Source organism: Phocoena sinus, chromosome 5 (assembly GCF_008692025.1).
Source record: "Phocoena sinus isolate mPhoSin1 chromosome 5, mPhoSin1.pri, whole genome shotgun sequence".
In the NCBI taxonomy this organism is placed as follows: Eukaryota; Metazoa; Chordata; class Mammalia; order Artiodactyla; family Phocoenidae; genus Phocoena; species Phocoena sinus.
Window position 1 is genome coordinate 71,854,777 of NC_045767.1, and position 24,030 is coordinate 71,878,806.

General features: G+C 41.4%; 1 protein-coding gene and 1 pseudogene across 1 annotated transcript in view; one reads left to right on the top strand and one right to left on the bottom strand.

The window, feature by feature from the left end:
* CORIN (corin, serine peptidase) overlaps nucleotides 1-24,030 on the bottom strand; it is a 222,651-nt gene that overhangs the window by 57,968 nt on the left and 140,653 nt on the right. Inside the window, exons 9-13 of the mRNA XM_032632658.1 lie at nucleotides 21,556-21,663; nucleotides 12,899-13,130; nucleotides 9,587-9,732; nucleotides 8,704-8,811; nucleotides 362-475 (exon numbers count right to left, since the gene is read on the bottom strand). Of these exons, the coding sequence (XP_032488549.1) occupies nucleotides 362-475; nucleotides 8,704-8,811; nucleotides 9,587-9,732; nucleotides 12,899-13,130; nucleotides 21,556-21,663 (708 nt within the window). The remainder of the gene's footprint in view (nucleotides 1-361; nucleotides 476-8,703; nucleotides 8,812-9,586; nucleotides 9,733-12,898; nucleotides 13,131-21,555; nucleotides 21,664-24,030) is intronic.
* Nucleotides 5,924-6,298, top strand: LOC116754227 (annotated as a pseudogene).

Consider the following 24,030-nt stretch of genomic DNA (forward strand, 5'->3'; position numbering starts at 1 on the left):
TATTCATCTAATGATATGTAATGAACCCACGAGAAATTATCCTTCTAATTTAATTTTTAATGTTTGCATATTATTTCATTTTATGGCTGTATTTTATGTTCCCCCTATTTTTGGATACTTGGGGTGGTTTAATTTTTTTCCGTGTTATAAATCATGCTAGACTAATATCATTATGCATACATTTTACACGTTTGATTGTATTCTTGGCATATATTTTTACAAGTGGAGTTTTAATCAAAAGGTCTGAAAATACAAAAAGCTTTTGATACATATTTCCAAATTTCTCACTTACATTCAAAATGAGAGGTAATTAGTGTTTAAAATAAAACGTCACATTCACAAATTCACGGTAAGCACTTACAGCAATTCTTTTCATCCATGTGATCAGGGCAGTCTGGGAACCCATCACAGACGACTGTGTGCTTCAGACATTGCTTGTTAGATGGACATTCCCAAAGATCTCTCTCTTTACATCCTGGAGACAGAAGGAAAGATTATTTGCAATAGATGTGAAGGTGAAAATAACAACTTTGATCAAGCAATGTAAAAAAGTTACAATATAAAGGTATGATTTCCTTTTCCTTAACAAGTTTTGACTCCTGTATACCGTGGAAAATGTAATTTTGAAAGCAGAAATGCTTGGTAATCTCCAAACTGCATTATAAATAGTACAGCTCTCCCAGGAGAAGATCAAAAGTGACATATGGGAAATCGGAAAAAAAAAAAAGAAAAAGCAACTGTACTTTAACGTTCATCTTTAGCTGTTCCTTTTGCTTTCTAAGCCAATTTGCCAACATATAAGACACATCTATAAAATGATGAGTTAACGCTTTAAGGCAAATATGCCAAAACCTAGCGATCTAAATGCATATTATCTTAAAATGTAATTTCAATCAACAAATGGCGAGGCCATCTGTGTGTTTAGCAGAAGAGGCTCCTCCCATATGCCAAATATCTGCAAAACTAGCTCAAGAGCCATTACTTCAGTCACGCAGCCAGAAATCTCATGTTAGGAACTTTATCAGTTAACCTGAGAAAAGAACATAATTTGCCTAAGACCAGGACTATAAGCTTGAACTGTAATTTGCCTATACAATAACAAGCTCTTACAATGAACTTAATAAATGTCATTTGCTTCACAGACAGCGCATTTATACGTCCGCTAGAACATGCCAAGGGTCTGATGTGTTCTTGTCACGCCGGTTGGATCCATGACCCTCACCAGGCTGTGAGGGGCGAGAAGGAAGAGACCACATGTATTCACCTTTGAGCATCCTGAACCCCCCTGCCTAGAACAGCAGCTAGCCCTCAGCAGGACCTCGATACACGTGAATCTTAAATGGAACTTCATTTCACGTAAGGAACGAAAAGTCTCTCATTCCCAGGGAAAGGTAATTTAGTGTAAGGTGAATGAAATGCCAAGCAGTGATGAAATAAGGGGTTTCTTTTTTTTTTTTTTTTTTTTTTTTTTTGCGGTACGCGGGCCTCTCACTGTTGTGGCCTCTCCCGTTGCGGAGCACAGGCTCCGGACGCGCAGGCTCAGCGGCCATGGCTCACGGGCCCAGCCGCTCAGCGGCATGTGGGATCTTCCCAGACCGGGGCACGAACCCGCATCCCCTGCATCAGCAGGCGGACTCTCAACCGCTGCACCACCAGGGAAGCCCTAATGGGTTTCTTTAGAGATGCTACTTCTCATTTGATCTGGTACAAATCATTCAGAGAAATGTCATAGATGACTGACTTAGGTTTCTTGGAGTCCCGTATGAGAAAATAATCTGCCTTACAAAAAATTCTCATTGAAAAGTTATCAAAATAAGTCCCCAGAAGAGAAATTTTTACTATGGGATAAAATTAGATTTAAAGTCTTTCACCATTCAAAAATATAGGACAGCAGTAGAGTATGTGACTGCAAAACTGTAGGAAATAGTGAGAGGCCTTCACTAGCTGACCATCTAGAATGGTTTTAGGCCCAGGGACATCCATTCTAGGAACTCATGGGAATATAATCTGGAGTTTTCAGCTAACCAAGAATACATCATCTGGGGCTTCCCTGGTAGCGCAGTGGTTGAGAGTCCGCCTGCTGATGCAGGGGACATGGGTTCGTGCCCCGGTCCGGGAAGATCCCACATGCCGCTGAGCAGCTGGGCCCGTGAGCCATGGCCATTGAGCCTGAGCGTCTGGAGCCTGTGCTCCGCAACGGGAGAGGCCACAACAGTGAGAGGCCCGTGTACCGCAAAAAAAAACAAAAAACAAAAAAAAACAAAAACAAAAACAAGAATACATCATCTGGAATGTTCTGGCAAGGAGACTCATCACAAACCACATCACTTGCTAGTAGATGGTGAGAGAAAACAGCATGAGTCTTTCTGACTGTTCACAAGGTACATTCCTAAGAGTACAGAGAAGAATGTGGACACTTGGAATGAAATGATAAAAGATCACAAAAGTCGATCTACTGGGACATAAGACCTGTATGCTCACAGATGGTAATAATAAGAGATAACATTTATTATCCACTATAAATCCACCTTCTAGATATTAGTTTTAATTCTTACAATAATACCATAATGTCAGAATTACAATCACCATTTTCTTAGTAAAGAAACTGAGATTTAGAGAAAATAAACAGATTGCTCCAAATCCAGCCTTACAGAGAAAGATCCAGTAGGGAAGCAGGTGCAAGCCTTTAGTTGCTGTCCTCAGTATGCATTAGAGGTAAGAGCAAAGGAAACAAAGCTTAGAGTCAGACATCTGGATTTGAACCTTAGCTCCAAATCTCATTAGCTGTATGACCTTGGATAAGTTCCTTAATTTCTCTGAACCTCAGTTTCCATAGCTCTAAACAGTAATAATAACACCTGCTACAAAGGGTTGCTATAAAGACAAAATGAGTACTCTATAGGCAGTAATTTCCCTTCTGTATCTTCTCTTTTCTAATAAAAGTTTGTGTGGCCTAATGCCTCCTTTGTGGAGTTATGATGAACATAAATGAAGTAGGATGAAAAGGTCAAGACATGAGGCACATGGAAGATACAATTATGATTTTGTGAAAAAATCATTCTCTCTTTAAAGTGGCATTTTTGGTGTAATTATGCTTTAAAGGTATGCTTTAAAAGGAAAAGGGTATGACTCCATTAAAAATTAAAACTAGGTATGGATAGGATGAGATATTTAATGCAGCTGTAGGTCATGAAACCAAATAATTGTTGATGTCAGAATAACCGCCACCTCCCCCCGTACAGACATAATGGCTACGCCCACTCACAGAGGCCACCGTGTATTGCTAAAGTGACCAACTCATCCCAGTTTGCCTGTTTGAGCACTAAACATCCCTGCTTCCAAGAAACCCCCCTCAGTACTGGGCAAAGCATAATGGTTCGTCAACCCTAAGTGTGCTAAGCGTTCTGCTGGGTTCTTCACTTTCTCTCTCAGTTTCACAAAATCTCTGCGACGCGGGCTTCCCTGTCAGAGGCAGATCCCACCTGAACTGGGGCACCTTTTTTCTCTATCCAAACAGTTGTCATTATAGGTGAAGAAGGCAAAGCACCTTAAAGCAGATGTCTCTTGAACTCTAAGAAGCTTTCAGTGATGCCAGTACAGAGTAAGTGGGTCCACTCATCAGGGCTGCTAACTTGAGCTACATCAAATAAAGTGTTGTCAGGGTAGAGCTGCTCGTCTTCGGCCAGCAGCTGCCCCAGTGGCTGTGGATGTGACCTCAGAGCAAATCAAGGGAGCTGAGCAGTGAGGTTCAGGCCTGGCAGGTGTGACGGCCCCTCCAGAGCCCGTGACCCTGGGCCATGGAGCCCAGATCTCAAAGAACAGCCGCAGCATCTGTGGTAGCAGCCCGAACAAAGGAGCTGTCTCCCTCCCCGAACTCTGGGCCTAACCGTCAGGGGCAGCAATGACAGCACAAGTCACAGAGCTCCCATCTTTGACCAGAAAGCCCCAGTGGACCTCCCAATTCCTTAGTCACACCCCTTTTCGGGGCACCATCTTCATGTCATCCTCTTCAAGACGTGCTGTCTGAGTACCCTGTGAAGAGGCAGGATGAAGATTTTGAAAGGGCTTTAAATTGCAGGGTGGGAGCCACCCTCAGGGACCGTAATCCTGGAGATGGGGACATCCACCACCAAAACAAGCACTACCTCAAGGACGAGGCTCCACCCAGATGCCCACATTCACTATATAAATCAGGGACTCTGCCCAGCCTGTGCTTTGGACTGACATGCCAGTCTGCCCTCCTCTGCCATAAATAAGACCTTGGTCTGTCAGAGATAATACCAAGCTAGACAGGACTCCTTCCCTCAAGGGAGATCCCTGAGGTGACCTGTAAGGGGACTTGCCTCCTGGATTTCCTAGCACTGTGGCAGGTGGGCTCTTGGTTATTGCCCTCTGAGAACTGAGTAAGGCATGTTATAAGCATTCCAAACTGTGCGGGATAAAGCGTGCTTCTCTAAATGTTACAGGTGAGAAAACTGAGGCCCAGAGAAGTTAAGTGACTGGCCAAAAGTCACACAGCCTCTAAGTGCTGAGTCTGGATTTAAATCCAAGTCTAGGTCTACAGAGAGCACTCTACCATTCCAGGCTGCCTGCCCAAGACACCAAATCAGATAGCAAAGAGTTAGCCAAGTAGCAAAATATCTAAAGAGAAGGAGAATGTCTCTTCCTTAGCATGAAGGATTAAATGTGATCAGAGGTCAATCCTAAGACTCCTTCTGAAAGTACATTTGTGGGTATGCGACATGAGATGAACACAATGACCCTCACTCTGTCTTCTAGTCACAGAGCAGGAAATCGGTCTCTTCCACAAGCAAAGGGACAAAGAGACTGGCTCTCTGGGTATTTAAAAGAAAAACACAGTAAAGTCCTTCTCTGTGAGAAATACACAAATACTATTAAGGAGTCCAAACAGTTAGGGAAAAAAAGTCTTTTGGAAAACTTATAAAATCAAGCTGTAAAACCTATAAATATCAGAGCCAGAGGCTTTAAACACAGCCTAAAGGGGTTTTGACTCCAAGAAGAGGTTCAGGTTATAAAGAAAGATTTTACTGCATTTTATCTATCACCCCAGAGGAGATCGAAGGTAGATGATGAAATGGTTTTTAATTATTTGAAGATAAACAGAAAGGTCCTTAAGGACACTCGCATTTGGATTGTCTACCTTTCTCTGTATGTTGTATACCCTTTTATGTAGAAGAGTGATCAATTAGTAATTGTGATGTTATATTCATGTAATGAAGCATTTTATTTCTCCAGCAGATATAAAAAAACTGAGCTATATTCTCATTTAACTGACCCATTGAGAAGACTCGCTGCTCCCATCATAGCTCAGGTACCACCTTGTTCCTGCTGGTATAGCTCATCCAATTGTGGACATAGGCCTAGCAGAAGCTAACTTCAATCTCACAAACTCAGATCTATAGCATGAAGGCAAAGCTCAGAAATATAATCTCATTGTTATTTTCTTTAGCTCGCCTTTCCTTTATGCCCTTCTTGTTCATTTCTCTGCCCAGATCTGCACCTTTTTCTCCATTGATTAGATATCAATGCTTGGTAAATGTCAGATTGAAAATAAGCTTCTTTCATCCAGTTGCTAGATCTACAGCCAGCTTCATCTACATAGTAGATGTTCAATTAATGACAAACTATCACTTTAAGACAAGGAAGTGCTTCTGTACTGACGCAGTACTGACTCTGTAAATCACTCCTATCTTTTAGACTTCTCTCCCATGAAGCAATTCTGGAATGATATGTTCATATTTACATAATTCTTCCAAACGCTTGCTGAAAACATTTCTAATAATGACAATACTTCCGACTGTTGTTTACACTAACAATTATACAATCAGTACAACTTCAACAACAAAAATTTACCACAAGAGCAGGAGACACTTCAGAACAACATTACTCCCAGCCCAGCTGGATGGCTCCCACAAAGAAGGGAAGCGAGAAGAAGGGCTGGTCCACCATCAATGAGGTGGTGACCAGAGAAAACACTGTCGACGTTCACAAGTGAATCCATGCAGTGGCTTTCAAGAAGCGCACCCCTAGGGCACTCAAAGAAATCCAGATATTTGCCATGAAGGAGATGAGATTTCCAGATGTATGCATTGACACCAGGCTCAACAAATCTGTCTGGGCCAACGGAATAAGGAACGTCCCATACCATATCCATGTGCAGTTGCCCAGAAAACATAATGAAGATGAAGATTCACCAAACAAGCTCTATACGTTGGTTACCTATCCACCTCTCGCCACTTTCAAAACTCTGCAGACAGTTAATGTGGATAAGAACTAACTGTTGATTGTCCAACAAGGTTATAGAACTGCCAAAAACCAACACTACTTACTGCCAAATGTTTAACGCATGTATTTTAAAAGTGTATTTACAAATGGTGTGCTTTGACCTCCGTGTTTTCCTGCTGCAGAAGTGTCAGAGAAACAGCGTAAATTTCCAACACATCAATTATTTTATAATTAAATTAAAGAAGTACTGTTTTGAAGGGAAAACCCAATAATGTTGTTAAAATTTTGGAGGAGCTGCAGATGTGTGAAAGTGAATAGTTAATAGTCATAGTATTCAGGAAAGCCCAAGCATTTAAGTGCATTCCACTCCACAATGGACGGAATAAATCAGAAAGACAGGAAGCTTGGAGTGAAACCCAGCTTTGCTGGAGCTGGTGTTTGTATTACCAGATGGTATGCCTATCCACGCCCATGGAAACAGAGGGACAAACTGCGCAAGTAGGCAAAATGGGAATCCGAGGATTTCCCAGTAGTCCTCCATTGGGCCTTCCTCTACTGCGGGACTTCTTCATTTGATTTTAACTGCTGTGTTCTCCCAGAGCATGGGACGTGCCCATTCAAACGCGTGCATGCGGCCCAGTTGCTTTGGAAAACTTAATGAGAATTCTCTCATAGATTAATACTGTTGGGGCAATTAATGCTCCAAATGTATTCATTTATTACTGACTTTTAACTTTCCTTAACCAGAACTCTCAATAACATCGTCAGTCTTTTGAGTGCTTTATAGAGATTAGACAATTTATTCGATAGTTCTCATGAGCCGTTAATTGTGAGATTAAAGTACTGACAAAAACTCATTACTTAACTAGAAACCTGACATTTTAGGATCACTTGTACCCTATAGTGCTTTAAATTTCTTTTTTACAGAATATACTCTAGAACTCAGACCATTTAATCTTCATAAGACTCTTTTTGAGACTAAATTTTTACATTTCTCAAATATTTAGTCCCCTACTGCAAATTTCGGTCTAGCCACCCAAGGAAGTATCATGTAACCTCTTTGGACAATCTAAGATAATCTATTTTAACTTGCATCTCAGAATACCATAACCCATCAAAGCCATAGTGTAGTGAAAAAAATCCAATAGATTTTTTTTTTTTGAGGTATGCGCGCCTCTCACCGCTGTGGCCTCTCCCGTTGCGGAGCACAGGCTCCGGATGCGCAGGCTCAGCGGCCATGGCTCACGGGCCCAGCCGCTCCGCGGCATGTGGGATCCTCCCGGACCGGGGCACGAACCCGCGTCCCCTGCATCGGCAGGCAGACTCTCAACCACTGCGCCACCAGGGAAGCCCCCAATAGATTCTTAATAAATCATTTATATAAGGGATATTCAATGAGTTTTGATTTATTTCTTTACATACAGACCACAAACAAAGCAAACAACAGTAGCTTCTCAAAACACTGTATGTTCCTCCCTAACAAAATTACCATCATTCTGACAGTTCTAATTTTCTAGAAGATGCACTTATCCATATTTATAGTAGCTGATAGGATTTCAGTTGATTGCTTGTGACATTTTGTCTGGACCAGAAGGGCAATGTCTACTATGGAAAACTCATTTTGGGAAGCAAGGCAATATTTCATCCCTCAAAAGCCAAAAGAATAAAATGATTTCAAAAGATGCATTGCCTCATGTGCTTTCAGTGGCAAAAAGTGTCAGGTTTTTTAAGCAGAACAAGCTAAATAATCATAACCAAACTATTCTCTGGGGTAGCCCTTCAATCATTTTGCTTTACTCTAAAATATTGCTCAGTAAAGAGCACTGTCTGTTTTCTATTCCCTGACACACTTTGAGGTTACAAGTACAAAGGTTTGCAGGGAAATAAAATGGGAATTAGCTCCACTTAAATTGCCACTGGCATTTCTGGCCTTTCCATTGGTGATTTTGGAGTTCAAAGGCAGAAATGTCAGGAAGAGTTTTATCCTTTGCTGACAGAGACAAAAATCAGAGAGGGCATGAAGATAAATCCCAATTAAATTTGAATGTTAGAGCCTGCACTCTGTCTTTGTGTGTCTAGATGCCTATTTAAGAATATGGGAATCATAGGCAAGGACACTATTATTCTGACCTTAAAACAGATGACAACTGCTTTAGAATCTCTCAATAAAAATAATCTCTTACATTTGTGAAGAGCTTCTTCTTTTACTAAGAGTTTGCACATATGTCATCAAGGTTATAAGCAGAAGTGTAATTTAGGGGAAATCAATGGAATTAACAGGAAAAACACTTATAATGCATGTTTTGCCATTTGATAATTTAAGAGGTAAATGCCCTAGCATTCAATCCTAGTCACTACTTACAACTGTCAGTAAACAATGGACATATTTTAACACAATCCCTTATCCTAACGAGTTATTAGTGTACATTCAAGAAAAGTGCTATCTCACATACATACCACAGTTTTCTTCATCACTATCATCATCACAGTCAGCCTGGCCATCACATCTTCTGGAAGCCAGAACACACCGTCCTGAGCTGCACTTGAAGTGACTAGGTGAGCATTCTGTTAAAAGCAGTGGGCCATATTACTGTCAACAGACAGAAAACCCAGAACCATCAGCTAATTTATCCATTTACATGTGGGATGTTGTGGAGGAGTTATCACTGAACATAAGGATGGTCCTTCACAAAGCTGAAACTGTCAAAGTTTACTTGGCTTTCTTCTGTCTGCCTATCAGCATCTTTCCCCTTCATCCTTGACATCACCTCTTCAGATCAGCTGTTTTGTGTCTTTATGCTTTCCAGCAATGAACTCTCTTTCCGAATGGACAGCCTAACAATTGCTGGAGCCTGAAATGTCCTATGAAGTCAATGCTTCTAACTACCCAGCTGGCTTACCTTTAATGTGTCATATTGTTTCCCATCCTAATCTTTCCACCTAGTGGGCAGGTCCTTGATCCCATTTCTCTACTTGATTATCCTACATTGCCACGGTCCCTGAATGCTTTGCGCTTGAAGGAACCAAGGCATGATCTTCACCATTACCTACAGGGGCCCTAGTATAAAAGCAGCATCCATATATAATGGACTCTGTGAGTTAAGTGTGTTTAAAATAAATACCTAGAGTATTAAAGTCATCTCTGCAATTTATTTTTTAAATGAAGACAATGTCTAACAGATGGGTATCAAATTCTTCAATGTAATCAAGTTTATAGATTCACCACCTATGCAGCCTTTCTACTGGTAACTAAATACAAATAACAACAGAGAAACTTCTCAAAGTAGCTGATATATTCATCCATGTTAGATACCCCATTGTAATTAATTTAAAAATTAACCTTCCACATCGTCATCAGGCATTAGACAGGTTTGACTGTCTGAATTTTCCTCTGGAAATTGATTGCAATCTGTGTCTTCTGGCCATTGTAGGCCCACAATCCCAAGAACAGACTCACAGCGTTCTTTGGAATGCTCACACAGAGCTCTAAAAGAGCGAGAAAGACAAAATATTACAAGCGGAAACAGCTACACCTGATGTTAGGCCTCTATGTAGGGTTTTAATTCTGTATGGCTATGGGCTGGCGTGTATATGTGGTGTGTGTATGCAGTGTGTGTGCATACCAATGTATATATATGAATGCACATATACACAATAGATATTTGGGAAACCAAACTGAGTAATATCGCTACAAGGGGGATACATTCCAGAAACATACTTTCACCAAAAGAAACTTCATTGCAGAAATGGAAATAGAGATGTTCCCAGAACACGGATTCCCTCCTCCAGTTTGCCTTTCTCATTTTCTCTTCTGTCTTTCAGGCAGACACACTCCAGTGTTTTTTGTTTTAAGCAGGGAAGCCCCCAAAATCACTTGGACAGTCTGCCACCAAAGGTCATGGAATCTATACAACACCCTCAGCCTCAGCCCCCTGTGGTGCCCTGGGATGTGAGCCATTTCCTGTGCCAACCTGGTTTACCTAAGGCATTATTACTTCAGCTTACACCAAACCCATCTGTATTGAGCTCAAGTTGGTAAAAAATGAAGTTTGTTGGTCTTTGTTAAAGAAAAGACATACTAAGCGTTGTACTAGGTGCTTTTATGTGTATTATCTCATTTGTACCAGAATATTTTAAAATTGAGGTATCAGCATGTCTCAAAGAAGATGGCTTTACTTCCTATGGGGAAAGAAAAAAACAGTTTGCCTCAATATATTACCAAGAAATTAGTTACGGATTTTTTTTTTTAAGTAGACATAATGAAAGTTCGTTCCTAGGCAAATTTTTTATTTCCCTTTAAATACATTCTCATTTCTTAAAAGTTTCAAACTTTAAACCACTAAGTTAATTTCAACAGGTAAGGAATGGTTAGCAATTGAATGGAGACGTTTCAGAAAAGGCTCTGTCTAGATTTAAGTCTGTCTAGATTTAAGTTAAGATAAGTAAGATAAGATAAGTTAAGTTAAGATAGAGCATAACTTGATGCTGGTTTAGCCTAGGAATTTGGGGCAAAGACAAAGCCATGGCATTCCCATTTAGGTTTGCAAAAATGGGAAGCTCAACGGTGTTTAATAACTCTCTGTTGGACTGAATAGTTTTGTTGCAGATTAATATAAAAATGTATATAACTCAATTGCTGCTATTTTAAATTAACCAAACGATACCTAATTTAGATGGAAGTCAGGTAGTGCCTGACTCTACCACTTTTTTTTTTCCCTATAAAATGGAAATATAATATGTGGCACTACAACTCCCTGGCACACCTGTTCTTATAATAATCTGTGCAGTGCTCAGCCATAGAGACAGTAGTCCTAAAAGGTTATTTTGAGGATGATAACTACACTGAAGTATTCAGCACATTTTAAGGGCTCAAGAATGTTAGATATTTTCCAACTCATAGCTTAAAAACTGAATTTTAAGATCAATAACCAAGCTTGGCCAAAGGAATTATGTGTTACCCCATGAGCATATCAGTATATTATTCTTGTCATAATCCAAAAATTTTTCTTACAAATATCAGAATGTAAAACTCACTTTGATAGCCACTGAAAGTGAAAGATGTACGTGTATGTGTACACCTAAGAAACAAAACTCAAGTGTCTAGAAGTTCAACACTTTATTCAAAATGTTTATTCTAAACACTTATTCAAAAATGTTTATTGAATAGTATTTCAGGATCAGTCTTATCTTAGGCATTTTAATATGAAACCTAAGTCCTAAAATTATCAATCATATGTGGATATAAATTTGTTCCAGAGAACACTGCAATAGGGAAATTCTTATACACATATGAAAAGAAAGTCAAATACAAGAATTTGTTAAGTACTACTGAAAGTAATTATTCACTATCATTAGCCTTGCTTAGGAAAAGTAGAATAAGATTTATAAATAACTTGTTAACATAAAACTGGCAGACGTTTTATTAGTGATACTTTAAAAGGCATTTAGTAGAAATGTTCAGAATTATGTTTGCACAGCCAACATTAAATTTCACTCTATTTGTATAATTTGTTTAGTTCCCCCAAATCATTTTTAAATTTTATTGCATCCTGTCCCAACTCTATAGATGGCCCTACCTTGTCATCCATTTGATATTTGGCATATAATTTACTGTTTTCCCATCTGTCCACTGTATTGATATTCTTGCTTTTTCTTAAAGCTCTGACTTCTGATCCCAACATATGGTTTCCATAGTTACCACTCATACTTAGGCAGGCACATCTGTGTATTCACCCCTTGATGGAAAACAGCCCTGAGAAAAGCAGCCCTCACCTCTGTGACAGCCACCTTGTAGGTGCACATTCTCTGGCTATGACCCTGAACACACAGCATAGAAGAGGGACCAAACTGCCACAAAGCAGTTAGTTGCGCTCCTGTCCTGACATCAGAGCTTTGTTTATTCTGGGCTTACAATCAATGGGCACCACTTTACATTTATGTACATTCATCTAATCTCACAACAACCCAACCCAACCACCACCACTATCCTGATCTTACAGGTAAAGAAACTGAGGCTGGGAGAGACTGAGGAACCTGTCTCGGGCTATAAGCAGCTACAGAAGAGCCAGGATTTGAATCAGGAGGTGGACACCAGAGTAATAATCTTAACCCGTAGGGCATCACTCATATCCTAAGTTCAAGCCACACTCTTGAAATACCGTCCTGTATTTCATCTAACCAGGTAAAAGAACATCAGCGTCCATCCCCCGTCCATCCTGTGAGTTTGGTGTGATGACTCCTTAAGCCCACTCTTTGTGTAATGTCTCCTAACTTTTGATGCTATCAGAAGGCAGCATTTAAAATACATCAACACTGCCAGAGAAACAGGCAGACACACCCTTACTGCTGACTCACATTTTAAAAACCGCTTCCTGATCCAACAAAATGAAACACTTGTGATTTCATTTGATTAAAGTCCATGAATTATTATAAAAGGCAGTTCATATCTCTCTGGTTTGGTATTTTACTGATGAATCCTTACTCAGATATTCATTTTAGAATTCCTACTTCTTTACTTTTTAAATAGGTAATTTGTTAAATACAGGACTTGTTGGCAAAGTATGTACTTTGTCTAAACTCAAACTATGTCTTCATTCCCTTGGTTCTCCTTGAGGGAAAATGAGGATGCCTGGGGGAGACCCCAATGTATTACCTGCAAGGAGGGATACGCTGGCTTGTATTCTTGTCACACTTTGGTACCAAGATGGTGCAAGCAAAGAACATGAGGTATTTGTAACAGTTGGTTTGAACAAGTGCAGGGAAAAGAGAAGACTCCCAGCTGATGGATGCTTCCTTTTGAGTCCTGTGGCCGAGGTAATTTGGATAATTTGTATGGTTGTAGGGCAAATTCATGCAGAGTTCCAACGTAATTGGTTCACACTGACCTAACAAAAAAACACACATACAGATACATATTATATTTTTAAATTTCACATGGAAAACAATTTCTTTAAAACTTACAAAATTAAAGTCTAGGGCTTCCCTGGTGGCGCAGTGGTTGAGAGTCCGCCTGCCGATGCAGGGGACACGGGTTCGTGCCCCAGTCCGGGAAGATCCCACATGCCGCGGAGCGGCTGGGCCTGTGAGCCATGGCCACTGAACCTGCGTGTCCGGAGCCTGTGCTCCGCAACAGGAGGGGCCACAGCAGTGAGAGGCCCGCGTACCGCAAAATAAATAAATAGATAAATAAATAAATTTATTTTTAAAAGTCTATCGTACCCTCTTTCTTGGAAGTAGCTAAGACTAGATGTAAGTAGTATATGAGATTGCCATCAAAAGGTAAATAGTGTGGTCAATGAAGTGTCTTGACAAACCAAGATTCATTTCTGTATATGGAGCTGCTAGCACACTGTCCAGAATGCATGTTTTAGAGTCTTTCTCAATTTTTTCCCTCGGCTCCACTTATCTGATTCCTTTTACTCACTTTAATTTGTCTTCTGATTTATCCATTACTTCTAAACTAGTGTATTCCCCGCCACCTTCACAGCCATTTAAAAAAATCAATGAATTTGGCTAAATAGGCAATTAGATGACTTTTTTCTATACATTTTATTGTTGATCAGTGTATAAGGCTATACAATTTCAGGGCAAGAGGAGGCTGAGATTCATTAGCTATCCATTGCCAATGAGATAACCCCTAACCCTTTAGCTTGGCATCCAAGGCTATTTCACACTCCAAATCACAGCCTAACTTTCCAGCCTCGTCACCCATGACTACCTCGCCAGCAATATTTCCTTGGCGACACCAGACATTTTAAGAATTGCATGCGTCCTTTGTGGGCCCTGTTAGCTTTTATCCCCTTCTTTCCTTCACACACTTGTAATCACCCCTCAGATGCAATCATGGTTCTAGCTGCCAGGTACATAGGGCAACTGCTGATTGGAATCATCCTTCCCCATCCTCCCCTCTAAGCTAATTTCTCCTTGTTCCGCAGCACTCAGCACAAACCCCTTTTCCAGGAAGGCTTTCTGGCCAACCACTCTTCCCCTTCCACTCCTAGTAGGAGTCTCCGCTGAGCTCCAGACCATCTCCAGGGTGTGCATGCCATGCACTCATTACCCTCTGCTCTACTCTTTACTTACTTGCCTTCCCCATACGATTTGAGAGTTTTGTGAAATGAGACCTCATTTCTTTTCTTTAATTGAAGTATAGTTGATTTACAATGTTGTGTTAGTTTCTGGTGTACAGCAAAGCGATTCATAAACACACACACGTATATATATAAAATTAATTGTTTTTCAGATTCTTTTCCAGTATAGTTTATTACAAGACATTGAATATAGTTCCCTGGAGAACTTATTTCTTGATCTCAAAGTCTTCACCAAGCATAGTGTGAGAATTAAGGAAGGAAAGGAGCGGGGAGGTATCAGAAACTATCCTAGGCACTTTAAAATGTAAAAATAATGCAAAATAGAATCCCTGGCATTGAAGCACTCTAAGTCTCCAGAGGAAGAAAGACACATGCAGGTAGCTGCGGTATAACATGAACAGGCTAGGCTAGTGGGACTGAACAAAAGGCTAGAGCCCGGAGAGACAGGGTGGATAGGAGCAGCTTGGGAAGCCTTCCCAGGATAAGCGGGGTTTGGGCAGGTTTGGTGGAATGCAGTGGAAAGGCTCTCTGTCCCCTCTCTGTCTGCGGTGGATGTGCTTCATTCCCAGAGGAGAGAGGAAATCAAGGGAGTGTCTTGGTAGAATCAGCTCAGGTCCACCAGAGATTTCATGCCTTATTAAGAGTAATTATTCAAATTAAATTTAATTATTTGACTAGGAAATGGTATGCAGGCAAACAGATTAGCAATAAGGACTGCAGTGAAATATTAAAACAGCTCTGGGACTATTTCGTAATGTAAAGAGTCTGAGGGCTTTGCGGAGATTATGCTGATAAGGAAGGAGCCTGATACTGGCCAGACTGAAAAATCTCACGGACCAAGTACGTAAGACTCCCAGTTTATTGAGGAAGAAGTAACACTCTAAAGCTGGCATAATCCTGAGGATGCCCACAGGGTGGAGAAAAGAAAAAGAGACAGAGGAGGTATGGGGTTGGTTCAGCTTACCACTTCTTTGATTTGTGAAAGAGGAGAAACACTGAAATGTTTCGAGTTCAGATTATACACAAAAAATGCATATTCCTTATAACAATGAAAACAATACAAAGACACATATAGGAAAAGCTCATCTCCCCACCTCCCTCTCTCTTAACTTCCCTCAATGCCAAAAGATGGGTTTCCTCTTCAGCTTGCTTTTGTTGCTTGATTACCTGTCACGACCATCTTACAAATCAGTAGAGGCAGCTCACACTCTATATTTTTCTTAATTTCTTTAATAAACTTAAAATTTTACAAAAATGGGATCATTCACACATATTTTGATGCAGTCTCTTTTTCCCTGTAGATGTCTTTTCTTTCTCTCTTCTTCCTCAACTACCCTATGAAGTTTTAACTTTTTATGAGTTTGTTTCCTTGAGATGATTAATAGGCATATCACATGTATAACTTTTCTCTCTTTTGATATGTGGGATGTATCGATTTTGATTTAGGATAAGATATAGGCTTTAAGTGTCTCAGAGTCAAGGGAGATGAAAGGATTAAGTTATGATCATATATTATTCTGAGATCTTTACTGAATGTGGTGAGGTTGTTTTGCTTCCTTCATAAAGGCGTTCTTCACAAAGTGCTAAGCAAGAGAAACTCTCAACTATCTGGCAACCTCAAATTCTATGATTTATGGTATCCATAGACTTTTATATCTTAAGCAGTAGACTCACTGACAAGCCTGACTGACATTAGCCACTAGAGGGCGATCACGTCACAAACATGTGAGGACGTTTAGCTGTTGCAGGGCTGTATAATTCAGTGTGAGCTTGAGGCAGTGCCTGGCACGGCATTCTGAGGACAGATGAGGTTTAATAAATATCTGTAGAAAAAAAGATCCTGATGGAGTCTCAATGATAGCCCACCTTTCAAAGTCTGAAACAATATTTGATAAATTCAACCTAAAGAAAGGACTATTAACTAAACGATGTGACATCTTCATCATGATGCAATCAATACCTGAAGCCAATGGAAATCATGTATTAGATTGATGGTCGTTTACATGAGAAAATGTCATTTCCAACATCCATTGGCATATATATCCGAGATTCATCTTTGCGTCAAAACTTTAAAGCTCTCTTTATTATTATTTAGTTTTTAGAATTTGAAGAGCTATTATAAGGTGAACACCCTTACACCTACTACCCAGGTCAAGCAACTGAACTCTGCCAGACATCCCACGTACCCTTCCATATCCCCTGTCTTATGTCGACCTTCTCCCTCCCCCACAAAGTAAACGCTGAGTTTCAGAGTCATCACTTCCTTTCTCTTCTTCATAGCTTCATTACATAAGTGTGCACCACATCCTACACACTACAGTTTGGCTACCCATTTTTGAAAACCAAATTGAAGTCTCTTATACTATCTATGTTCCCCCTCCCCTCCATCTCTTTATTTTTCTTTAATGTTTAACTATTGAAGAATCCGGGGACTTGACCTGTAGAGTGTGCCAGAGTTTGGATTTTGCTGATTGCACACTCGTGGGGAGGCTAAACATGTTTCCCTATCCCCCTTGTCTCCTGAACACTGGCAGCTGAAGCCAGGGGCCTCATTAGGCTTCATCCCTTTGGCAAGACTCTAGGTGCTGCGGTGTTCTTTCATCAGAAGACACATCCGTCTGATTTCTTTTTGTGACGTCTACAGCTCTATGTCCATGCGCAGTGCCTTGCCCTGTTAATTCACCTGGTTACCAAATGGTAATATTCGAATTCAATCATTTATCTTCCACTTACTAGCTGGGAATGCTTTTAGAAAGAGGTTGTTCCTCTCATCTACTATTTGATCCTGAGAACTGAAGTCCTTAATCATTACAGCATATGGCTTTTTGACTACACCCCTATACTATCTGTTCCTTCCACCTAGAGACTGCAAGGAGAGGGCAGGAAATTGACAGACCACTGGGAAACTATTTGAAGAACAAAGCTGTTCATTTCTTCCTGGATATAACTTTTCAGTGGGGGGGAATCATACTGCCATCTTCCCACTCATATATACGACTTTGGTTTTCCTTTTCTGTTCTTCAAATACACTCAGACAGTTTCCCTAGCGTCTCACTGTCTCATCAGCTTCCTCTTTCATCACAGGTGTTCTTGCCAGGTTCCCTCCATATATATTCAGCAAACATTTGAACACCCCCTCTTTTGAGTGTCAGGCACTGGGCTAGTCACTCGTCCCCATTCCTTCTCTGTTATTAAAAATAAGTGTTGGAAGAAAAATGTACACAAGTAAACATGTAGAACTAAAGGTTGATGGAACACTATGGGAAACCTGGGAGGGTCCCTGAGGCATGACAGTCACACCAGGCTTCATACAGCCATGGCGATCATGGGCGCAGGGAGGTGGGGAGAGACACATGCCCAGGAGCTGTTCTCTCCGCCAGGTTCCCCCAGATGTCTGGATTGCACTCTACAAGGTACAGGTGATGGATTAGTCCCTCCACACCAGACTGATGGGAAACAACATTCCTGATCCTACCCGCCAAGGCAAGGACATGTCCGAATTTTGCCTCCCAGCAGGGTGCAAACATGTTAAAGATTCTGGGCTGGAGTGGATGTGGTGATACTGTGATACTTTTAAGCCTCTCCATACACAATATCATCTGAGATGTGTTCTTTAGGCTTTTTTTAATTGTAGGCACTTCTGCTAATCTGAGATAAACCATGGATCTTATCCACTGAAAAATACGAAAACCAGGGCTTCCCTGGTGGCGCAGTGGTTGAGAGTCCTCCTGCCGATGCAGGGGACATGGGTTCGTGCCCCAGTCTGGGAAGATCCCACATGCCGCGGAGCGGCTAGGCCCGTGAGCCATGGCCACTGAGCCTGCGCGTCCAGAACCTGTGCTCCGCAACAGGAGAGGCCACAACAGTGAGAGGCCTGCGTACCGCAAAAGAAAAAAAAAAAAAAAGAAAACCACGAAGACTTTTTTTCACATCCAATTTCAGGATGTCACTAATCCCAGCAGCCTCGTCAGGCCACAAAGCAATAATTCTCAACTTTTGCTGCACACTGGGGTCACCTGGGGAATTTTAAAAATACTGATGCCAGGGTCCCACCCAGTATATCTTCAGGGACCATTGGAACGTTATTATAATATTTTATGGGGTGGCAAGAACCATTATCTTTAAGGACTAGCCTCCCAGCAACTCCAGTGAGAGGCTGACTCCACCGGAAAGAATGTCCACGTTCTCCAAACTCATATCCCCCACTGGCAGGGAGCCAGAGAAAGAGAGCGCTGCTCAGTCGTGCTCCAGAATCTAAATAACAGTAGTCTCTGACAGTGTCAAAGATCTTTAAACAATTAATCACATTTTCAAGTGCATGAAGAGTTTTCTGAGAGGAGATGATACTCGTCCATATTTACAGAGAACCAAGTAGACACACACCATCCTGAAGCTCCTTGAAAGAGAAGGAATAACATCTTTACTCTCAGCTGGAAGTTAGGCATATACACGGCTTATGTGCCTAGCAGAGACAGCAGCTCCTGGGCATGGGTCTCTCCTCGCACCCATGATTGCCATGGCTGTATGAAGCCAGGTATGACTGTCATGCTTCAGGGACCCCCCCCAAGTTTCCCACAGTACTCCATCAACCTTTAGTTCTAAATGTTCACTCGTGTACTTTTTTCTCCAACACTTATTTTTAATAACACGGAAGGAATGGAGACCAAGGACAAGCCCAATGCCTGATACTCGGAAGAGGGGGTGTTCCAATGTTTGCTGAATATATATGGAGGGAACACGGCAAGAACATCTGTGATGAAAGAGGAAGCTGATGAGATGGTGAGACGCTAGGGAAATGGTTTGAGTGTATTTGAAGAACAGAAAAAGAAAACCAGGGCTTCCCTGGTGGCGCAGGGGTTGAGAGTCCGCCTGCCGATGCAGGGGACACGGGTTCGTGCCCCGGTCTGGGAAGATCCCACATGCCGCGGAGCGGCTGGGCCCGTGAGCCATGGCCGCTGAGCCTGCGCGTCCGGAGCCTGTGCTCCACAACGGGAGAGGCCACAACAGTGAGAGGCCCGCGTACCGCAAAGAAAAAAAGAAGAAAACCAAAGTTGTATATATGAATGGGAAGGTGGCCATATGATCCCGCTGTTGAAAAGTTAGCTCCAGGAAGGCTGGAATCACGTTTCCCTTCATTGCCATCAAAGTGCCCAGTGCCCATCCCAGTGCCTGGGACATCACAGACACGCTAGAAATACTGGTTGAATATACATGATAAATGGAATATTTCCTGCCATATCAATAAACGAAGGATGTCACAGTCACCAATGATTGTAGCCCTCCAACGTGAGCTGATGAGCCCTGAGGAAACTCAGGGCTGAAAAGAATACCTGCCATCTAGCAGCCATCAGACTGCAGCCACTCCCTGTGGTGAGCCCTGAGGAAACTCGGGATGTGAAAACACTGGATACTGTCCGGGAGAGCTGAGGTGCATATCAAAGGAATTATTTCAGGGAGTCAAGACTCTTGCATCTTCCCATACATAGAAGAGCGCTGAATTCCTTAACTTGAGATATCTGGTATTCTTTGATTAATAATAATCTTTTGACATTCCTGACTACCTGTTTTTTCAGAGTTATCTGAAATGCTGTCTCCCGGCCTGCAGTCCTCATTTTGCCCAATAAAACTTAACTCGCAACTCTCACGTTGTGCATTTTTTTTAAGTCAACATACATACCAGCTGAGTTATCTAGTGCCCTTCCTACAAGTTCCTTTTTTTTTGGACAGGTGATAACTTATTTTTAATCTTGAAATATTTCAAGTATAGAGAAAATAGGATAACATATACTTGGTTACTCCCTGCCTAAATTTGACACAGGCTAACATTGCTCTCACCATTTTTTAATGTAACAGTAAGTGCCATTACATGTCAGACAACCCCCAAAACTTTAATAAAATACATGTGTCTGAGACAATACTGTCACTGTCCAAAATGCTACAGCCCAAGTTCAAGGTGAAGTAAAAAAAAAAAATGATTCTGAAAGAGTTCCAGGGCAGACTGGGAGATGAGCAAAGTCAAATCATATGTATATACATATATACACATACATAGACATACATTTAATATTTTAGAGTGGATAAAATGGTAGTGTGTCTTAGCGGTCAGACTGATCTCTATTTGCACTGTTCTCTCCTATGGGGAATGGAGGAGGGCTGGGTATTGTGCTTTCGGCCAAACAGTTATTAAGTGCTTGTGAAATTAAACAAAAAATCTTGTTAGTCTGGGTTATTAATTGGCTGTGGCCCTCACACTCCTATCCAGCCCACTGTTTTCACCCCTTGATATCCCCTAAGGGGTATGGGCTACCTGCCACCCATAAGCTCTACATTGACCCAGAAAGGTCACAGAGTAGAATTAGGATCTGAAAACTTCAGCAAATCCAGGGACCCAAACCCTTCAGCCTTTCAACCTCCCGGCCTCCAGGGGCCTTCACTGCTGGGATCTGTGCTAAGAAGTCATACCTTCTTGTCAACTGAAAGCTGACAGACTTGCTTCTAAATCTCAAGCCCAAGCTGACAGGGAAGCCAAAAATTAATTCTAAAAAGTGAAAGAAGGGAGTAGAATGTGAAAGCAGAGCCCAGAAGTAAGCAAGCCATTACTAGAAATCAGTCTTTGGGGGCTTTCCAATTCATCTAAAATTTCCCGAGAGAGTCTTCCTGCTACCCCTGCCCATTCAATCTTCCCCTAATCATTCCTCCTCCTGAAGCCAGTTTGGATACAGCCACCTGTCTACACCATTTGTAGCGAGGTCATTACAGGTCAGCAAAGTTCCTGGAAGGGTGAGAATACATTTTATTACAAGAACAGACCGCCAAAGTTTTATGTGGCTATTTAAACGAACTTCATATTTACTTCTTGGATAAAGTTTCCATTTTTGAAGTTGGGCTTTAAAAAGGAAGAAAGATAGCATTTTCCTGCAGAGGCAGCCAAGAAAATAATATATAGGAGCTGACGTTGAGTGGAAAGTCACGGCAATGACATTAAGCAATGGATTTATAGCCCATTCATGACGACACATTTGTTTATGATTTAAGTTAATTAAGACCATTTTGCTTCTTTTCTGCTACCACATGCAACCTTTAAAAAAAAGAGAGAAATATATATATACATATTTTGGAGGGATTCCACACTTCAGCATTTTAATGTCAATGCAAAAGGATAAAACTGAATACATAGCCTGACGTGGTAATTGAATTTGTCAGCAGCAACTGTACTTACTACAATTATTCAGACTGTTGCTGGGATCACAAAGAGAGCTACCACCACATGAATCAAGGCAGGAACTGTAGAGGCATCTTTGATCTCCTTCTTGACACGGAGTCTGACCTACAGGCGGGGTAAAAGCACATTTACTTTCATCAGCAACTATAAATTCCATGCACTAGGATCTGAAGGATCCAGAACCGAGGAAGGACACAACTTTAATTTCCTTCCAACTTCTCCAAAAATTTTGAACACATGTTGAGATTCTGTAGGAATAAAGAAGTAAGAGGCAACCCATCCTTCAAAAATCATCTGTCGCTGCTTTTAATGGAAAAGAGAGCATCTTATATTTACATGGGTGCATGGAGTTGATGACAAAATAAAATTCAAGTGATTTGAGGGAAGGGCCAATATTTTTAAGACTCATTTGATCCCAACTCTAGTCTTTCCTCTAAGGAAAATGCTTTCCTTAATAATAAATAAGGCATCAACATCAATACGGTAAGGATACTTTATCATGGCATAAGTCTTAAGCAGCTGTTATCCATATTTTCTGTGTCCTTGGAAAGTAGCACTGGCCTAGCTGCAATGATCTGAGAATTGGGTTTCTTGTTCCCAAATGGATGACAACAGTAACATCAACCTAATGGCTTTCCCTTAAGGTATGTGGAGAGGAAACTGCTTTTCCCATTGATTTCCTGGTCATTTGTAGATTAAATGGATAAGGTAATAAATTACTGCTTGTTCTCTTTCTAGCTCACCCCCATTATAGTCAATTACTCAGACACGTCATGTGGAACCTTGAAAATCTTGCAAGGCAGTTTTAAATATAAATAACGGTATGGGTATACATACAATCATTCTTATCTGTAATTCTAAGACAATATTTATTATACTGGACTTTCTTATCTATAATTCTAAGACTTATCTATAATTCTAAATATAATATTTCGTATTCTGGACTCTTTCTCCCTTCCAGTACCATTAATGAACAACACTATATATCACAGCCTTGCATAAAATAGATATCACTCCTTTTCTTTTTTTTAATGTTAGCAGGTCAAACTTTTTTTTGCAAGGTAAGCCAGGATAAGTTCCATGAATTTAGTCTCTTGAAGAAATTTTATTAAGACAGCATGCATTCATTATTTCAGCCAGTATTAAGCGCCCACTATGTGACAACTTATGTGACCAGCTAGGCACTGAGCATTAAAAGACAGAAAACCCTGATAATTTCCACCCTAATTAGGGATATCATCATGAACGCAATCTTACAATGCCATGTGATCATTGCTCCACTGAAGCAAAAAGCAGTAAACGCAAACGACGACAGTAAGAGTAAATCTTCTCAAAGGAGTTTTTCAGGCCGATGGGGTAAGGTGGGATAAGAGGGAAGGATGGGTTTCCCAAGCAGACAGCAGGATATGCAAAGGCTTGGAGTAAAAAGTACACAGGCTGGAGTCACTGGAGGTTAAGGGAGACTAAACAGGAAGGTTGAGAGTGAGGCTGAGGGTTGTAATGGCCTAAATCTTGAATGGGGCCCCGAGTCCTGGCAGAAGCAGTCCCAGACCCCCTCCCAGCCTGGTTGAGCAGAACCAGCCTTCGATCACTGCTGACGCTTGTAACTCACTCCCCTTCACTCTCAGCTCGCCGAACGCAGTGGCCTTCTCCCACTACTCTAAACTACCTTGCTCCTTCCTGCCACCTCCGTGCCTTTGGCCAACGGTTCCCTGTGTCTAAAATTCTTTCTCCAGCCCCACTCTCCTTTGTTAATTCCACTCATTCTTCAGACTGAGGCTCCTACAGCTCCATCTCAGGGAAGCTTCCCAGAGGCCCTTTACCAGGACATGCATCCAATACGTGGCATCCTAGCACCTTGAATTTCCCTCCTGGCCTATGTCACTCCCCAGTTAGACAAGGACCAGCACAATTATTTGTATCGGCTTGTCTCCCCCAGGAGCCTGCTAGACGCATCAGCCGCTTTGCTTGCCACTAAATTCCCAGCACCACAATATACTTTTATTATATTGAATTCATTAGAGTGGATAAAGATGCTACAATTTTACTTTGTGATCCATTTCATCATGTGACTTTCTAACATCTCACACATGTAAGGAAGTATTTTCAAATCCTGCCACTGCATAGTAAAAAAATCCAAAATTATTTCAAACAGCATTGAATTTTGTAGAGAGAAAGAACTATTTGATCAAAAGGGAGTTGCTTGGCTGACATGCACACAATAACTCATGGCTAGAAAGGGAATTCCTTCTGAATTTTAAAACTGGTAAAATGGGGCTTCCCTGGTGGTGCAGTGGTTGAGAGTCCGCCTGCCGATGCAGGGGACACGGGTTTGTGCCCCCGTCCGGGAAGATCCCACATGCCACGGAGCGGCCGGGCCCGTGAGCCACGGCCGCTGAGCCTGCGTGTCCGGAGCCTGTGCTCCACAATGGGAGAGGCCACAGCAGTGAGAGGCCCGCGTACCGCAAAAAA